General features: G+C 52.9%; 7 protein-coding genes across 7 annotated transcripts; 3 read left to right on the top strand and 4 right to left on the bottom strand.

Moving 5' to 3' along the window:
• Positions 1-1,055: 1,055 nt before the first annotated feature.
• On the top strand, positions 1,056-2,525 carry J4E92_010297 (uncharacterized protein; the record flags this gene model as incomplete). The annotated part of the gene is made up of 1 exon (XM_051501636.1): positions 1,056-2,525. The coding sequence occupies one exon, from the start codon at positions 1,056-1,058 to the stop codon at positions 2,523-2,525; it is 1,470 nt and encodes a 489-aa protein (XP_051348107.1).
• A 458-nt stretch (positions 2,526-2,983) lies between these two features.
• On the bottom strand, positions 2,984-4,065 carry J4E92_010296 (uncharacterized protein; the record flags this gene model as incomplete). The annotated part of the gene is made up of 2 exons (XM_051501635.1): positions 2,984-4,005; positions 4,059-4,065. 2 exons carry the CDS (start codon positions 4,063-4,065, stop codon positions 2,984-2,986), a joined length of 1,029 nt encoding a protein of 342 aa, XP_051348106.1.
• Positions 4,066-7,822: 3,757 nt separating this feature from the next.
• On the bottom strand, positions 7,823-8,543 carry J4E92_010295 (uncharacterized protein; the record flags this gene model as incomplete). The annotated part of the gene is made up of 2 exons (XM_051501634.1): positions 7,823-8,260; positions 8,292-8,543. 2 exons carry the CDS (start codon positions 8,541-8,543, stop codon positions 7,823-7,825), a joined length of 690 nt encoding a protein of 229 aa, XP_051348105.1.
• Positions 8,544-8,916: 373 nt separating this feature from the next.
• Positions 8,917-10,146, bottom strand: J4E92_010294 (uncharacterized protein; the record flags this gene model as incomplete). Its single annotated transcript, XM_051501633.1, has 1 exon — positions 8,917-10,146. One exon carries the CDS (start codon positions 10,144-10,146, stop codon positions 8,917-8,919), a length of 1,230 nt encoding a protein of 409 aa, XP_051348104.1.
• Positions 10,147-10,655: 509 nt separating this feature from the next.
• Positions 10,656-12,905, top strand: J4E92_010293 (uncharacterized protein; the record flags this gene model as incomplete). The annotated part of the gene is made up of 1 exon (XM_051501632.1): positions 10,656-12,905. The coding sequence occupies one exon, from the start codon at positions 10,656-10,658 to the stop codon at positions 12,903-12,905; it is 2,250 nt and encodes a 749-aa protein (XP_051348103.1).
• Positions 12,906-14,825: 1,920 nt separating this feature from the next.
• On the bottom strand, positions 14,826-15,451 carry J4E92_010292 (uncharacterized protein; the record flags this gene model as incomplete). The annotated part of the gene is made up of 2 exons (XM_051501631.1): positions 14,826-14,924; positions 14,978-15,451. The coding sequence occupies 2 exons, from the start codon at positions 15,449-15,451 to the stop codon at positions 14,826-14,828; spliced, it is 573 nt and encodes a 190-aa protein (XP_051348102.1).
• Positions 15,452-17,421: 1,970 nt separating this feature from the next.
• J4E92_010291 (uncharacterized protein) lies at positions 17,422-18,318 on the top strand (the record flags this gene model as incomplete). The annotated part of the gene is made up of 1 exon (XM_051501630.1): positions 17,422-18,318. The coding sequence occupies one exon, from the start codon at positions 17,422-17,424 to the stop codon at positions 18,316-18,318; it is 897 nt and encodes a 298-aa protein (XP_051348101.1).
• Between the last annotated feature and the right edge of the window lie 228 nt (positions 18,319-18,546).

Raw genomic sequence — 18,546 nt, 5'->3', positions numbered from 1 at the left:
ATCGATAGCGTGGCCCTTCTAGTGAATCTGTATTGATGCAAGTCTCACCGACGTTGAGTCTTTGCCATGATATCGCCATGCGCTGCTGAGATGTCGCGGTTCGTGAATGTTTCCTCCAACGTAGGGCGTCTGGGGGACAATTGTGTGCCACTCTGCGCAATGGCGGCCGATTTCCGCGCAGTATACCTCGGTGATTCTTGTGCGAAGGTAAGGGGCGAACATGATTACTATACAGGAAGAAGGCTCATCCCTCAGTCACCTCAGATGCGTGGAGGGGTGGAGACGTGTAAATTGCAGGAGGGGGTGTTGTGGCGCGCGCCACACACCCGGGCAAACTGCGCGGGTCAACTTTGTCCGCGCCATCGTAGTACATGTTTGCTACACTGCGCGACCCTCAGTAAGCTAATCTGAACTTGATCGCATAATTTATCTTACACATCGTGCTCATGCGTGTTTACCGGTTGCGTGGTAATGACCAGCCCTGGAGCTGGCCCGCGAAAATCACGTGGTGCGCTAGCTATGCGAGACCACCTAGCCCTATCTGATGTTTCATCCTTCCACATCTCCGCTGTTTCCACCAACGACTCATCGTTCGCGACCCAACGCATCCTTGCGCCATACCACAACGTCCTGCGAACGCTTGATCTGGCACTCAGAAGCGCGCTGATGGAAACAATGTCCGGCTTGGCGCACGCGTGTCAAGACAGTTGAAACAAAGCCGCTGCCAGACGGGCACTAGCATCGTGACGCCCTTGACACTGGTTCATGCCATCACGCATTTGGCAACATGGCCGTTATGGGAAGGATCGCAACCAATATGGATACGAAGCAGGTGTATGCGGTTACAGAGCGGTAGGTATATTAGGATTTGGGATGCTCGTGATGTGAACTGCTCTCATCCGCTACACTCATTCTCTCGATTACCTTTTGGATATCCTCTCATTTTCTCTCGTTGAATACCTTGAGCGGAATCTTCGGCTGGTCTGAGTGACGTTCTTTACCTTCTCGCCCATTCTACATTTGCCTCTTCCAAACCCCTTTAACAAGACTACAACATGCGTTTCGAGATTATCGCACTCCTGGCAGCAGCCGCCACCTCGTCTGCTCAATCGGTTGTCGGCACAGCTTATGGCTACGGTGCTGGCGCAACTGGTGGAGGAAAGGCTGCTGCTGTCACCCCAACGTCAAACGAGGAGCTGGAGAAGTACCTGTCTGACGACACCGAGCGCGTCATTCTTCTCACTCAGCAGTTTGACTTCACTGGCAAGACCACTTCTGGTCCTGGTTGCGACAAGACCACTTGCTCAGCTAAGAGCGGCGGCGGACAGTACTACTTGGGCGACCTCTCCTGCGGTGGCTCGGATATGACGCCCGTCAGCTCCATCACCTACGACGCAGGCGCCGAAACAGCCTTGAAGGTCGGATCGAACAAGTCCATTCTTGGTGTTGGCGGAAAGGGTGTGATCAAGGGCAGAGGTCTCTCCATCGCCAAGGATGCCAGCAATGTCATCATCCAGGGCGTTGAATTCACCACCATCAACCCTGGCGTCGTATGGGGTGGCGATGCTCTCGACATGCAGGGAGGAAACACCAAGATCTGGGTAGACCACTGCAAGTTCTCCCTCGTCGGCCGCATGTTCGTTGTCAGTCACTACGACGGCTCCGAGGCTACCCTTTCCAACAACGAATTCGATGGTGTCACTACCACATCTGCTACCTGCAACGACAACCACTACTGGACAATGATGATGATTGGAAAGACTGAGAAGTTTACACTTGACAAGAACTACTTCCACGACGTTTCCGGTCGCGCTCCCAAGCTTGGTCAGGATGGTGTCAACAGCTACTTCCACGCCGTCAACAACTACTTCGAGAACATGAAGGGCCATGCATTCGATGCTTATGATGGCGTCAGTGCGCTTGTTGAGGGTAACGCTTTTGTCGCTGTTGACCAGCCCAACACCGAGCACGCCGCCGGTGTCACCACCTTCGTTAGCAAGGGTGGCGATGCCTGCTCATCCGTCTTCGGCCGCGCGTGTCTCGAGAACAGCGTCGACTCTTCCAGCGGCGAGCTCTCCCCAGGCTCATCCTCTGGCTTCATCGCTAAGCTCGGAAAGATTGACGTTCCCGAGCCCATGGAAGCCAGCAAGGTCGCCGCCTACGTCAAGGCCAACGCTGGTCCCGCAAACCTCGGTGCTTCGTCTTCATCTGCCCCCGCCGCGGAAAAGGTCGTTGATGCTGATGCCCCAGCCAAGGTCGCCGAGCCTACCGTTCCCACTAGCAGCGCTACCAAGCCCAAGCCCGCGGCTACCACCACCGCGGCTGCTGCGCCAGCACCTGCTGCTCCTACCGGATCTGGCTCATCTGCCGGTGCTGCCAAACTCTACGCTCAGTGCGGTGGTCAGGGTTTCACTGGCCCTACTGGGTGCGAGGCTCCTGCTACATGTGTGAAGAGCAATGACTGGTACTCTCAGTGCATCAATAGCTCTTCCAAGTTCCGTCGCGCCCTTGGACGCTACTTTTAAGCGTTGAGTGCATCGAAGATGCAGCGGACGATCAAGCGATAATACTGCGAATGGGAGACGCTGTCAGGGTCTGAAAGAGACGATTCTTGTGTAAATACTTCTATTTCAATTCATTTGGCGTACACGCCGTATATTCTCCAATTTGACAAAGTGCCATAAATGCTGTATATTCTCGTCGCTGTGTCCTCCCAAGCTCTGCGCAGTTCGTTGGCGATCATCATCAAATGCGCACACCACAGGTCATCTCTGCCTTTCAAACGCCACGCTATGCAAGGTGTACAAAGAAAACCCCACTCCAGGACAGACCAATACGCCTCCGATCGCGCTCCGGTACTCAATACATAAGTTAATGACCTCGTCACTCTTAGCTTCGGCATCGTAGGAACTCAGCGGTTCCTAACACTTCATCGCCGTGCATGTGATGGTTATCGTCCTGCGACAGCCCTTTTTGTCTATCGTTAGGGCTTCTCAACCCTTCCAGCTGGCTCGTGACTGCTTTGCGCGTCGCTGGTCGTTGCTTTCGTAGCTTCCGCCACGATTCGCAAGACTGCAAACTTGCGTACCGTGCTTTCTGAATTGGCCGGTAGCTGTGGCTCCACAGCCGGTTCTGCTATTGGCTGGTATTCCTGTAAGCGCCTTGCAGCTGGCTTGAAGGACTTCTTCTTCGACTGCTTTCCACTTCCCTCCCGGCAATGGTCGTTCTTATCGCCTATTCGTTTCATCCAGTTGGTGTTAAAGACTGGGCGGTGTTGTTCATTCACCTCCGGATCGCGTATGCGCGCTTCAAGATTCGGATACTCCTTCAGCATAGCCATCATATCTTCATCGATTCCCGGTACCTCCTGACCTTTGCTATCGGCCTCAAACTCGCGGAGCCGCTGGCCAACAGTCTTGATCGCAGCGTAGGTGTACCGGCTATTCTTGCCGAGGCAGTTCCAGAGCGTCTCCAACTCTACAGCAAAGATTGGTCGAGCGAGATGGCACTCGGCGATGTAATGATCTACTCTTAATGCATCTTTGTGGAGATCGAAGAGCTCCATCGTGCGAGCCAATGAGCATGCGACAAACGTGTTCTTCGGGACGCGAATCTGCTTCATCGAGCTCATCGTCTGGTAGTTGCAAGCTCGCAGCATCCAAGCTATGAGGGCTTTCATAGCGGCCTTGCTAGCTACTCCCCGAGGTAAATCCATCTCTTGACATACTGGTGCGCCCTTCCAATTCACATCGTCCTCGCGGTGTGTTGTGCGGATGAACTTGTTGACCACCTTGCGACCCAGGAATAGCACAAGCATCTTCTTTGGCACCTGATAGGCCAGCGTGACTCCTGTATCCTGTTCTACAATGTCTAATACCGGTCCGTTGAGCGCGTTCATCTTCCGCTCAGGCTGGAGATAGGGCAGCAGACTTTGCAGGGTGTGTAGGTGGCGTATGTCTTCAGGATTCGGATACGGGCGCTCCATACCTGAATACGCCGCCCAACCTACCCACCCAAGTGTACTGAACGCCTCGACTGGAGAGGTATTATACCCTGACAATTCATCTCCATCGCTGGGCCGGTAGCTTTGGTTGGCCATTTGCCCATCTATACTGCCGTTGAAAGGTTTTACTAGCGGGTAAAGAGTAGGACTGCAACTCTGCTGTGCTTCTGAGGTGCCATGTGCGGGGTAGCCTTGGTCACGACGTGCAAGATAGGCTCCAACGACGTCTCCATTCCGCTCATACGCTTCCGCATCTGGGTGACCAGGCGTAAAGATCGCAGCTTTGGGATGCAACTTCGATGCAGTGACGGTACCGTCAGAGTCATAATGATAGTACGTCGTCATTTTGAGTGATGCTGCTCCCTTCTCGTTTCGCGATGTGGGTGATGGCTGACTGTCGAAACAGAGGGTAGAGGTGACGGAGTCGAAAGAACTTCTGCGGCTGGAAGCAAATTCAAATACTGAGTTTGCCACTGAACCAGTCGAACTGTCTTGATTGTGAGTGTGCTGGATGCGAGAGGCGGGTTGTGCGCCCGCTATGTAGTCTATAGCGAGAGAACACATAGCAGCGTGAAGCGACAGGGCTACTGTGAATTATTAATGATTATTGACAATGCGACGGCGTTGTTGCGAGACAGTGTTGTTGATGGAGAGAGGTGGAGTGAAAGGGTGAAGGATAGTCCATGCTGCAGGTCGCTTGCGCCAAGCCCGCGCCTATACCTGATTCGGCCACACTTACCGGAACTTAGGTGAAACACCGCGCCAAGACACTATCACGTGTGGTGTCCAGAGCTTACCTACCTAGGTAGACAGACGGATGGACACACAGTTAACGCTCATGCATACCATGGAGCATCTGCGATTCACATTCCGTGAATAACATGACGTCAATGCAACGAAGAAATGTCTCATTCAGTCGATATGCATCCAACATCGAACAATGACCCTTCGAACGCCTGTGGCTACAACATGGGTCCTCCAGAACCTCACAGCAGCATATTACTAGACTTCACAAGTATTCTTACGTGAGATGCATATCCGGGAGAGAATTTCATTGATCATTAGACCCTACCATCATGAGAAGCACGGCACACGTCTCCATGCGTCACGTTTCCGATTTCCTCTCTCCGGCGATGTGTCATCCCTGATGGATGTCACATACCTGCCGGCCAAGTACCCTTCGTCGCGATTCCCAAGCCCATATTGCTGGCCTGTTGACGAGAACAAGCCGCTCTTCTGCCAGTCCGCCCGTCCGCGACGCCGCGCAGCGAGCAAAGATCGGCGAGCTGGTCCTCCGAGCCACTGACCAGATGATTCGCGAGAAAAGGCCTCACCAGGCTCCCCGTTACCTCCAGCTAAAGCCGAGAGTGCGACGGATTGATGTTTATCGGGATTCGGTGGGAATGAATCATGCTCATCTAAGCGCAGCGCTGGTGGGGTGTTCGGAAGTGACTTCGCTCGTGGCCTAGGCGTGATGGGTGTAGAACGATCACGGGTAGCTTCTGGGCTGCGCATACTTTCTTGTTGAATGCGATCTTCCGGCCCAGTGTCGCAATCTAATTCTCCTATTGTCCATCCTGAATTAGACGACGCTAATGGGGTCTTCGATATGGGCACGATGCGCATGTGTCGCGGTGGAACGTCATCAGCACTGACCGCACGGAGGTGCCGATGAGAAGGCATCGCATGTCGAGCGATAGGTTCTTCATCATCCTTGTCTTCCGACCGACGTTCATGAATGTGATCTTTTGCAGTAGCAGCATCATGTTCGGCGAGAACCTGCTGCATATATGTCGTAGGCTCGTCCACGGTGGTGTCACGCCAGTTGGGCTGCTCCGGCCTTGCCTGAGCTGCGATTCGCCGACGGCGCTCTTCAGCTTCTTCCGATGTCTCAAAGCGGTACGCAGCGGTACGACTGCTCGATACATCTCGGCTAGAGCTCCGTTCGTTGTCTGAGGGCAGAGTGGTGATGTGTCTTGGAAGTGACACAGTTGATGATTCTTCGCAGGTTTTCGCACTTTCCCGGCGAGTACACTGAATGTTGGTTTTCGAATTCGACTCCTTGAGAGTCCACACGTCCACTTGATTGGAGTGCGACTTGTGCTCATCGTCGCTATACACAGACGACGAATCTGAGCCGACGGAAAAGACCGCGCTCTGCCTAGATGGATTCATCGCTGTCGATGCGAGAGATCGCGATCTCGAACAACAAGCCAGTTGCAGATGGAGCAGCGCAGCTGCGGCTGGCGTAGAATCGATTCCGTTTGCTTTGAGGTGGATTGGAAACGTGGCAGCAAACGATGTTGATTGTCGCACCGTTGTTTGTCGAGTGCCGAAAAGGATAACGATACGTTCAAGCGTGGCGAATTTGCATCGCGAGGTCTGAGAGTATTACCCAGGCTACCTCCGTGCCCTGATCTTTGTCAATGAAACAAGAGTATTTCTACTCCGACTCACGCGACATCGCAGTGAATATCTTTCCAATCTTTTTCCAGCCCACGGTATACCTGAGCAAGTGCAGGCCACCTAAACAACCCTTCACCTCGTCGTACATGACTGAAGCAACCAACAACTCCGCATGACACATCTTAGTGACTTGGTCTGCTGGTCTTCACATCCGGCATACACGATCCGAATCACTACCACTTCGAGTCACTCCGGCAGCTGGAAAGCATGTCATCGAAACACCCAAATACCACTCCAGCCACTTCATCAACAGCGCAGCAAGAGCAGAAGACCAACGATTCCAGCGTCAGAGATCTGAGCGAGCGACTCACAGACGTCAAGATCGACATCAGCAGGAATAGCGCCATGGAAAGTCTGACAAAGGATCTAGCTTCCAAATGGGAGCCGTACGGTGCTCTTTCTGCGCAGCCGAAAGATGATGGTCGTGCACAAGGCACTCCGTGACCAGGAGATGCGGCAGCGAAGTCTAATTACCTAGCAAAGAGGATGGAAACAGCTGCCGCGTTTTGATGGAGTGTCATGTCGACTTTGACTGAATACGGTCTTGCATGCTTGTATGGATGACGCGACGCATGACCTGGTACAAGTGGTCGAACGCGTACGAAAGCGCGCTCTGGGGCGCGGAGACGATGCCGTCGCGAAAGCCAGGGAGATCCGAATTGTGCACTGAAAACATATGTAGTAGACCCAATGACGCAATACTCAACAATGTGACAACGGTTTTGATGCTGGCACCCAAGTCGTGCTATGGTAGGTGGTCATGTCGCAGCTGGCAGAAAAGAGGGAGCGACGCTAGCAGCGCGCTAAGTCTTATGATTACGTCACGCGTGCCTCAACTCGCCGGCTTGAGATACGCGACCCAGAGCCTTCACTCTACCTCCACTACTAAGATTCTCTATCAAATTTTCATGCCATGCATCACGTCCAGAGCTATCGAGGACTTACTTACGCGTCATGACGGCAAGCAAGGCACACAACACGAGCCTGGCCAGACCGCGTTAGAAACGCCGGTCAGTATCTAGCATAGCGCATTTTGCTGTCTCAGTCGCGTTGTGCTGATGAACATGCATCCTCGAAAATGGAGCGACGCCATGTCGGAGTCCGTCATGCTCTATTTTGAGACAATACCGCGCTCCAAAAGTACATTACCCAGCTTTACTAATGTGTGCTACAAAGTCCACATGTGCATACGAAGGACGACAAAATCTGACGGCATTCCTGCTGGATGATTCATTACACGAGACTCCCCATACGATCTCCTCAAAACCTCCCTCTGTCAAGGGCCCGACTATGTTACATGGATACAACTCATTGCACCCCACTTCGGGCAAGGCGCTCATCGTCCCCGGGAGCTTACTTGCCGAACCAGCCCTGCAATAATCCCTTCGATCCACTGACGTCGCGTCCGACCTTTTCTTTCTCTTCTGGCTCCGGCGTCGAATGGCGAGATACGCGTTCCCAGTCATTCTCGTCGTCAGGATGCCGTGGGAAGTGGACGAAGCCGGTAGCACTCACCTCAACGGGTGCCATCCCATCGATACTGTGATAGAACCCTTCACTCTTCTCGCTTTGCAAGTTCCCGGATAATGGAGCCTTTCGATGAGACCTCGGCATTTTCGGCTTGTGGCCATGAGGAGGCTTGTTCAAAGTTTCAGCGGGCCGTCGGGCCTGCTCATCAAGCATATCCCGTTGCAGCTTTTTCTCGAAGTCGTGCACCCGTTTATCGATACGTTCGCGCGCGATCTCCCTGGCCAGCTCGGAGTCTGGGGGCAGAAAAGCTTCTTTGGCAAGCTAGAATTTGTTAGCGACGAAGCTTCTTCACCTTTGGTGTGAAGCCTACAATGTCTCGCCGAAAAGCCGCCACTCCAGATTTGAACTCCGCAGATTTGCAAACGTCGCTTGACGCCTTCTTCTCCTTTGCAAGAGCTTTGGTAGCATGTCTGGACATGGCTGCGTCAACCATCTGGACGGCGTCTGCAACCATACGCTCGGCTTGTCCAATGTCTTCCTTTGCCATTGATGGCCGAGACGGATCCCTGGGCTGACGGCTCGTATGTCTACGTTCTTGGTTCATCTTGGATGTCGACGCGATCGCTATACTGGAAGTGGCGGGCGACTTGAAGTAGAAGCAGGTTTCCTGGTTGATGTACACAATCACGGTCTTACTGGTGTGCTGGTGTAGATTTTTATATTCAATACCTCACATGGAAGCTCACAGTGAAGAAGCAACTGGGCCATTCGCGACTCGGAAGCAGACACACAATCATTGAGTTCACGAAGTCTGCATCACCATCCGGGCCGGCAACGCAAGCATTCGCATTCACTTCATCATCCGCAACACGGTTCACTCCAAGAAGGAACAGCAGGGGCCTAGATTACGAAGGAAGCGCACTGTCCTGCATCTACTCTCTACTGCACACGATAATGTTCTACTAGATCACCTCGGCCTACTTGCGACCGAATGCATGTCGGAGCCAACGGCGAACTTTTCCCCACTTCTTGGTCTTTCCATCATGTTTGCTCACTTCTCGGGCCCAAATCGGCTTTACGTTGGTGTTGTTGACGACATTCTCTTCTCTCGGGCTTGGCATGGGCTCCGCTCGAGTTATCGTGCGCCGGGTGTTCATGTGCTGCGAGGATGTTGGTAGATGAATTCGAGCAGTTTGAGAGGTCGTGCTACTCACTTGCAATGGCGATGGGTTGTATAGCATCAGAGGTTGGGGAGTTGGCGGTCGTGAAGCCGCTGCTTTGGAGACAAGTTGAACGTTGGTGGCCTCTTCGGCGTCGCGATTTACTGTCATCGAGACAGCCTGCGGTACGACCTGGGTTTCCTCCGCGTCAGCACGTTCGATGTTTCCCCATACTGGTACAGACTCCAGGTTGTCGCTGAACCTCCACCAGTCCTTCTTGTGGCGCGGTGACGTGGAATCGTCACTGAAACGCCAGCCAAGGGCTTGTGGAACGCCGCTGCTTCGGTGCCGCAGCATTCGAGGCCGGCCAGCTCTATCGCATGGCTGTTCGCCGTCTATAACGACGATTCTATCTTCATTCCGCTCCGCGTCTTCGCCAGATTCCGAATCTTCATCACCGGACGAATCCCCCAAAAGGGTGTACAGTTGTCTGTCACCGAGTGCTGGGAGGCTCGATCGCATCATTGTCAACCATTCAATCCGCAGTTCGTCATACGTACAGCAGAGTCTTCGAAGCTTCGTGCTGGAGTTACCAAACGAATAGCGTTGATGCTCGCGGCCGAACACGATGCCCTCATTTCGGAGAACTCTTTTTAGAGTACGTAGGTCACACCATAGTTGCCTGTCTGCACCTCCATGGTCGGGAGGCTCATAGTTATCGATGAAAAAACTGTTCCATTGCTCTTCGTACATGGGACCGAGACGTAGCATGGTCTGGAACTCCGTGGACGCGTATGGGTTGCCGTAAGTGAGAAGCTCTCCATTGTCGGCGAAAGTAGCACCCATGTGTTGTAACCGACCACGCAGATGTAGAATCTCCGCGAGTTCGTCCAGTATTGTTTTACGCTGGGTTGTCTGGCACGTCTCGTTTGCTAGCTCGCAGATCTCTTGTGCGCCGTATACACTCAAAAGATGCTCCATTCCCGTCTCGGTGGTCTTTGCTGGACTACCCGTGAGCAGAGCCAAGGCATCTTCGTGGGCTTGCATTTTGGGTTGTAAGGTTGCAAATTGTGGTCGTTGGCTCCTGAAGGGTTGCATTGGAAAGATTGCTACAGTTGCGGTGCGAGGTGGTTTGGTGTGCAAGAATCGTTTGCAACAAAGGAGATTTGATTGGGGCCAAATGAGAGCCTAACCGCGCAACCCTTCAGCATAAGGTTGATTCACCAGACGACATCGCCGCGGAATGACCGCCGAGATGGTGTGCTTGCGGATTGATTTCACTCCCCACTTGTCTATACACCTGCGCAAGGCGCACAGACACCTGAGCACGTGTGACTCCCACGCTTATACGATATAACAGCAGCTACTCGTCCTTTTGGCGCGGCTCACCCCTTCGCTGGCGGCGCCTGTCTACCAGGACTACAACGCCTTACGCATCTCAACAGATCTATTCCACCGATCTCGACTTCGCATATCGTGGGCCGGGTCTTGCTATTTAACATTATCTCAATTGAGGAATCGTCGGTCCATCTGACGACACCGCGTCACCGCCGAAAATGAAGGATGAGCCGGCTACCAGCTCACCTTCAAGCAATCCCACCAACACTAAGCTTATGACTATGTCTCCGCCCGACACACCGTTTGCCAGCACCAAGAACCAAATGCGTGGGAAAGCTGGCCCCGTATCACACTCACCGATTCTGCGACATCGTGCCCGATCACTATCGAGCGGTCTTCCCCCACGTGGTCTCGTCGCATCACGGGTCAATACCATCAACATGGTTAGCCCACTGACTGATGTAGTCGTTCCCGCACACAGTGACCGCGACACACTGCCATCTCAGGCAAAGCCCTCTTCACCGACGTCAACGCCTCAAAATCGCCCCGGTGCACGCTCGGCTCATAGCTCCCCGCTGAAGCGCAAATGCAAGATTGACGACTTCACTCTTCCGCCGCCCCCGCCGACCGTGTTCGCAAACGAAGCTGATCAGGACGCTATACTAGCTGCATTGAACCTCGCCCCGTCTAGTAACAAAGGCATTGTCAAGAGCGAGGCCTCTACCGATGAACCCTTCACAGAATCAGAGGACTCAACAGCGGGTAGTACACCATTCCGCCGTGGCCATCGACGAAACAAGACAAGCTTATCACAGGTAGTCTCACGCAGTGACCCGCTAAAGGGAGCTACATACGGTACGGAATCGTTTCGCGCGACAGCAGGACAGTATAGCCATTGGCCGACAGATCCACACCATACTTCCTCCCCAGACGACTACTCAGGTATGGACGTGTTCAGCTGCGACACGTCTTCTGAGGTGCGTACTACGAAACGAAAGTCGCTGTCAGGCTACAGCAGTACAACCTCCACTATGGAGTTAGGCAGGTTGGAAGAGCTCCACGGTTGCACTCTATCACCGAGCACGACAGCGGACGAAACCAAAGAGAATGAGCGCACACCGTCCATTCAATCATACACCCCTAGCTCCGCCGAATCTTCTCCGGGAGCTAGAGCAACATCCCCAGCGGCTGAGCCACATTTGCCGCTTCGTAGGGTCGAGAAGTTCAAGGACACCGAGAGCTTCAATACTCACACAAGCCCCTTCTCACAATATGAGTATGCACTCTCGCTCTCGGATATGGATACCGACGATGTTCGCGAACTCTACCCATTGGAAACTTTTATTCTAGCAAGCGCTAAAGATGGCTGCGCCGTTCATGACTGGGCATCCCCATGGCCATTGGAGCAGCCGGTAAAGAAACTCCTCCGATTTGCTTCCCGACCAGAATTTGCACCCTCCATGCATTATGAGTCAGAATCAGATGACTATCCTTCTCTGCAGAATCTCCTCGATTTGGACGAGCATGGTCCTGAGCCGCGGAAGAGTCCGCTGAGTGCTCCCAGTGTTCACCCTCAGGCACAGGATGATGGGTTTACGACACTTGCACCAGTTTCCTACTATCCTAACGTTGGATCGGAGATGACTATCCTTCTTCCGCGAACGTACAATGCAAATTCCCAGGATGATGCCATGGCTATCACTCCCCGCACATACGACGCGACCGCTAGTCATGAGCTTACGCGTCTCCTTCCGTTGACGTACGATGCGAATTCTGTGAACGCACTGGAGAACGCGTCGCCAATTAAGCGAAAGCCCATACTGCGAAAGGCCAAAGACGGGTCGCTTCGATCTTCTGCACCGTCTCCCAGCTCTTCGAACTGGGTGGTGCATGACGGATACGATAGCGAGGAGGATCTCTGGACAAATCCCTGCAGCGGCGTTCCGATGAATACGGAAGCCTCGGACCTTCACCACAGCAATAGTTTCAATGACCGCGACGCCGACATTGAGCTAATCCACATCGAGAAGAGGCATAAACGCAATGGCTTGAAGACCACACATGAGCAAACCGCGAACTCTGTCGGCAAGTTGATTGAGCCGTGCTCAAATGTAGATGTTATCAAAGAGCCCGCACCTTTTGGCTCGATCACCCGTCGTCCACTCCCGACCATCAGTCATGTTCTCAATCCTCCACTCCCAACCAACACTGGTGTACTGAACCTCGATTTCCAGTTTCCGGCTCGAAGTCCGCAGCAGCAGCGCGGTGTCAGCATGCCCGTCTTTCCTCCACCTTCTGCTGCAGGTACCCAGATGAAGAAACATGCGCGACGCAAATCTTTTGGGAAGTTGCTTGGTGCTTTCGGCAAGAAGGGCCCAGAGTTTGCGACGGTAGAGGCGAAAGAGAAGCCAAAGAAGTCGCTCGGTCGGCGCATTAGTAGGAGGTTCTCGTCGATGTGGACGAAGTAAACCTCAGACGCTTGAACGCGCATCGTGGAAGGATCGACTTGGAAGCATGGAGGTGCGACGCTTCTGGCACATTGGATACCGCTTCTGTCACGGTTGCTCGACGACACATCGTTGGTGAGATCACTAAGCTATGCCAAGGCGGCGGCCATGTGTTCACGTAGTAGATGCAGCGCATATGGTACATTATCAGAAGGAATACATTTGTATAAGTACGAGGGTCAATTATGATAAAATGTCTAATAGAAAATCAACGAAAGAATGCGAAGGAAACATCAATACCAGAGCCATTACACGTGAGTGAAGAGCAGCTCGTAACCCAGTTCCATCGCTGCTCAACACGCCTCGCCCACAATGAGTCCATAACATCTCTAATCCAACAAGGCAAGATACCATCATAGTTTACTGGCAAATAATGACTCCGTTATCAAGGTTCGTGTTACCAAACTCCGCATCAGCGCCACCGGGCCTATCATCGAATTAGCTCTTGACAGCATTCCAACATCATTACTAAGACCTGATCTAGAAACCGGGACAGGAGAAAAAAACTTACACAATAGTAGCAACCCTCCTCGTACCCTGCGCATCACTAAAGATGCTACAGCTCCCACTCCCACTCCCCACAATCAGCGCGCGGTTCGCGCGAATGGGTGACCCCAGATTAGCGAAATTGGCGCGGATGGAAATGCGCATGCCGTTTGCGGGGATATTGGCCTGGACGGCGGTGTCGGTGGCGTCGTTGGAGAGTTGGACGCGCAGGGTGCGGGTTTGGCGGGGGGAGAGGGTGGTGGAGGTGGGAGCTGCGAGAGCGGAGGCCGCGAGGAGAGGGGCGAGGAGGAGAGTGAGCTGCATTTTGGGGGGATGTTGGGTTGGTTGGAGGGGTTGGTGGGTGTGGTGTAGAGGATGTAGAGGGTGTAGAAGAGTGTGTTGAGGATACTGTAGGTGGGAAGGAGAGAACAACAAGTTATCATGTCGACTTTATATCTTCTGCTCATACCGCTACCGTACATCAGCACACGGTGATCTCTCGTTCCGTTCTTTTCTTAGACTTACTATCCGGCTGTCTCTGCTCAGCCTTCATGGATGCTAGCACTTCCGCTACCATTCTTACTCATCGTTCCAAGCTGTCCAAGCACCAACGACATCACCCGCATCAATTCGCGCAACGCGCAACCCTACGTTTTCGTAAGAAACATCTGCTGTTGAGACTTGGTTAATAACTTGGTACTACAGAGCTGACAATAGATGTGATGACAAGCATGTCAATGTAAGTGGATTTGGAACTCGGATATTAATTCAGTCATTGTCTGCACTATTCCGGGATGGAACGCGTTAGGCTGATGTCAGACTGCAAGTGGCAGATGTGGGGTACATGAAATGCGACATGTGACAGTTGGGAAGGCGCGAAGCTGAGCCTCGAAATGCGACAACTTCCCATCGTGGTGCTTAGTCGATAGATGTCTTGAGCGCGTAGTACATGGATAGCCTTGACGTATGGCGCCATTGTGTAAGGGCACGTTGCCAGGGTCTGCATAGCGATGCAGCGGCGGGGTATATGCGGCCGTTGTGCGTGGTGTGACGAAGGTGACCAACAAAGGATGTCAAACAGTGTTTTCAGCATCGGGCCGCGTCGCAGGCTTGGTGGCTGTATGTCAGGAACAGGTGCGAAATAGGACACTTCCTTTGTCAGCGTTAGCCAAGAACGTCTATTCTTGCACTGGTATACTGCTCACGGCAGACACCGTTGAAGCTCATCCTATTGTTCCATGCGCGTTGACAAAAGCGAAAAGATTGTAGCATGATGTGAAATTATTGTTTGTATTGATACATCGTAGGCAGATACTGGTTTGTCCACGTATACGGCCGTCGCAGTCTTAGCCAAGGTCGTCGCTATAGTCATGCTCGCGTCATGAAGTTATCCATCTACCTCCTGGGGAGAACGTCCTTCGCACCGTCCTTGACCCGTTGTGCGGCATCGGCGACGGCGTCCCTGGTGAGGTGGAAATGCTGACCGAGACGGTCCTGCGAGAGTGTTAGTATTGTGTCCAAGGCAGCGGATATAGCTAGTAGCTTACCTGCTCAGCGCCCATGCCGCTACCGGCCATCAGCTTCGCCCTCTGCTGGCCATCGTATCCAAGGCCAAAGTACTTGGCGTTCTTCTCTCCGTTGGCAGCCACGCTTCCCGCAGCTTGTATCGCCTTGGCGGCATCGATGCTGTGCAGCGCAGGGCTGAAGTGTGCGTTGTATCGGTCTTGCTCGGCGCCATCGCCCTTGTACTTGGCCGCTGACTTCATGGCGTTGTAGCCACGGTCGCCGATGCTCATGTGGTCGCCGTAGCGGTCCTGCTCAGCGCCATCGCCCTTGGCCAGGGCAGCTTGTTGCAGCTTGTTGAGGCCCTTGTCGACACCGCGGCGGATGGCGTCTGTGGAAGCGCCGAAGTGCTCGCCAAAGCGATCTTGCTCAGCGGCGGAGCCGTGCTTTGTGGTGACATCGACGTTGACGGGGTGAGTCGCGAGGGTGGACTTCTCGTCGGAGCTAAACCAACCCATTGTGATTGATTTGAGGTTGTTTGTGGTGGGTGAAGAGGGGTTGAAGTTGAGTTGAGAGTGTGGGAATTGAGTTTGCAATGGTTGTGTGATGGTGTCAAGGGCACGAAAAGATGTCGTGTTATGTTGCTGGGTTGCGGAGAATGATGACGTAGGGGCTAGCGAGCGCGCTAGAATCCTTGTCTTGTGCCTGATCGTCATGTGAAGACGTCGCCTCGGCCCACTAATCATCATTGCAATGTCAAGTTTGCCGTTCCTTCAAGCTCTTGTTTTGCTTTTGCCATGTCCGGCTCTCCGCGTTGTGCATTTCATCCAGAGGTCATTGTGCTATGCGCTTCTAGTGCCCCGACTTTGACGCATTGCACGGGAACAACATTTCAGCCAGCCCTTTACGCTTTGAGGAGTATGTACTTATGCGGAGCGGTTCAGACTGCATAAAAGCGACGTTTCTGCAGATTATGAGGTCGCGTACGAGAAAGACGCGGGCTTCGAGGGGTGGCTGCCCCACTCGGAGCTATGCAAAGCCTGATTGGCTAGTCAATTCCGCGCACCACAGACGTTCGTTCGTCATACTTCCATCTACCTTACCTCTATCTACGTCGCTCGCAACGTTCCTATGCTGTTCGCATGCGCAGTCGGTATTTGAATGTAATCTTAGTCACTCTATCGTTATTTCCGATTGCTGTCTTACCCTATACTTTTGTCACCTTTACCTGTAGCCATTTCGGACGCAGCAGTCTTGTCAAAAATCACTCGCTCTATTCCGTGTGCTTTGCGATCCACAGCGTCAACGGGTTTAATAGCTTACGTCGAAGGAAGAGCTGAGAGACACGATTGATAACTTCGCTGATCCTCCGCATCCATTGGAGAGCGGGAATCTACCAAACCCTTGCGCGCGGAATGCGCCAATACAAACACAAGACCAATACCACTTCCTGGGCTTCTGATACCTTGCGACACGCGATGACAGACGTCTCCCTCGTAATCCTTCATTCACGATCTTTGACGAATACTGTGCAACTTGTCCAGTCGTGTTGGATGCCCTCGCTATTAGGTCCGTCTGTAGGGGGCAAAGAACCTGCAGTACAGAAAGAGAAAATCATCAGCAAAAGTTAATCTCTAGATACTACCACCCATGAAAGAGGACTTAGTGTACAGTGCCACTACGCTGCATTGCAGTACTAATAACCTGCAGACACTCCTCTTCCTATCTTGCTTTGCAAACGCGCGCCCGCACCCAGCCGTGCGCATTACAACTTTTCACTTATCAAAAAGAATCAGCAAAAAGAACATCATATCCCTCCTCTCTCCAGCCTCGAACCATCAGCCTCAACCAGCAAAAAGATATCATGGAACCTTGTATTCTATCCAGGTACGAAACTTGCTTCTTTAATGGCAGTTTATCACGACTAGCTTTGATGTTTTTTCTGATTGGCTTCTTCTTCAATTCTTGTTTGTGGCCTTGAGCTTCCTCTGACTTCGGCTATAACCGGCTGGAGTGCTGAATGTTTTTTCTGTGTGCTAGCCGCCACCCTTTTGTTGGCAGGTAAAGGTGGTTTCGATGGTGGATCCGGGGATTAGGTGGGTTATAACTGCGGGGTATGTGGTTGGAGAGGTGAGAGTGGAGATTTTGGGAGCAGGTGAGAGAAGCGCGTTGTTGCGGTCGCGTGGCGGCTGTTGTGAGGTGAGAGAGCGGAAGTGAGAGCGCGTTAAGAGACCACCCAAGCGATAGCGCGCCCAAGTGAGAGCGCGAAGAAGAAGAGGAGGCCATGCCACGAAAGCGCTGTAAAGTGGCCATCGGCTTTCGTTCGCCATGCCCACGAGATGTGGCACTTATGACGATCGGAAGTTGTCATTGCATCAAGGAAACGCAGCGCCAACAGGCAACAAACGCGTCGCCAACACGCCGGGCTAGTATTTATGAGCCATATCGCGCTGAGAGACCGGTTTTAGATCGGATGAGCAGCAACATGATGGATTTACAACGTGCCAGCGTCCCGACGCGCAACCAATATGATCGTGTACGCCAAATACAGGTCGTGGGCAACTTCCACAAGGCAATTTGGCTGCTCAGGCATAAAACAACTGGCCAGCTTGCTGTGCGCAAAGAGTTCGATCCTAAAGATGTTGCGTCGGGCTTTGCTGCCCGCGAGATAAGTCATCTCATACGTCTATCCAACTGCTACAACATCTGCACCTACCGCGAGCATGAGCTGGACTTAGCAACGGGGACTGGCGCACTTGTCATGGATGTGTATGCATACGGTGATCTATGGGGTTTGCTCGAGAAGCATGTCAGCCAGCGCAAACCTTTCCCCGAGAGCTTCATCTGGCACGTCTTCAGATCCTTGGCCCGGGCTCTCCGACACATGCAGCGAGGCGATCCTCCAGTCCTGCACGATAACTACGATTGGATACTGCATCGAGACATCTACCCGCGCAATATCTTTCTCGGGCTCCCTGCCTCTCACGAACCCTCATGGCCCAAAGTCGTTCTCGGAGACTTTGGCTCAAGCATATCGCGCACCGACGACTGGCAAACCATTGAGCTGCGACAGCAACAAGACTTTAGCCCACCGCCATTCGAACCGCCGAACAATAAAAGGAGTGATGTATTTCAGGTAGGATTGGTTATCGTTGCGCTGTGTAGATTGACCACGATGCCGAGCCTTTACTTACAGTCGTTTCAAAGCAGCCCAGCTGGGGCAACTTACACGCCTATGCTCAACGATATCTTGAAGAGATGTCTAGAACTCTTGCCGGCCAATCGGGTATCTGCTGTTGAGCTACATCAGGTGCTGAATACTCGCCTTATTGGGGGTGGTAGTCTACATGAGTTGTCGCTTGGAGCGCCAATGTACCAGACTTAGGCGCTGAAGCCTGCTACACATAGATTGAAGTGGAATGCTAGATTCGAATTGACATGTCGACTCAAACATTGCGTTACTCATTATCTCCTCAAGAAACACAAGGTGTCTGCTCCGATTTCACGATCAGGCTCCGCGGGTGAGACAAGGGACTAGTGCGCATGTGGTCTAGCGCGCACCCTGTTATCGTCATCCTTCCGGATGTCGCGTCTTCTCTTCCAGCGCGTCTTC

Source organism: Alternaria infectoria (assembly GCF_024043175.1).
Source record: "Alternaria infectoria strain BMP 0036 chromosome Unknown scaffold_34, whole genome shotgun sequence".
In the NCBI taxonomy this organism is placed as follows: domain Eukaryota; kingdom Fungi; phylum Ascomycota; class Dothideomycetes; order Pleosporales; family Pleosporaceae; genus Alternaria; species Alternaria infectoria.
The sequence above is the reverse complement of the archived record's forward strand: the minus strand, read 5'-3'. Positions and strand labels throughout refer to the sequence as shown.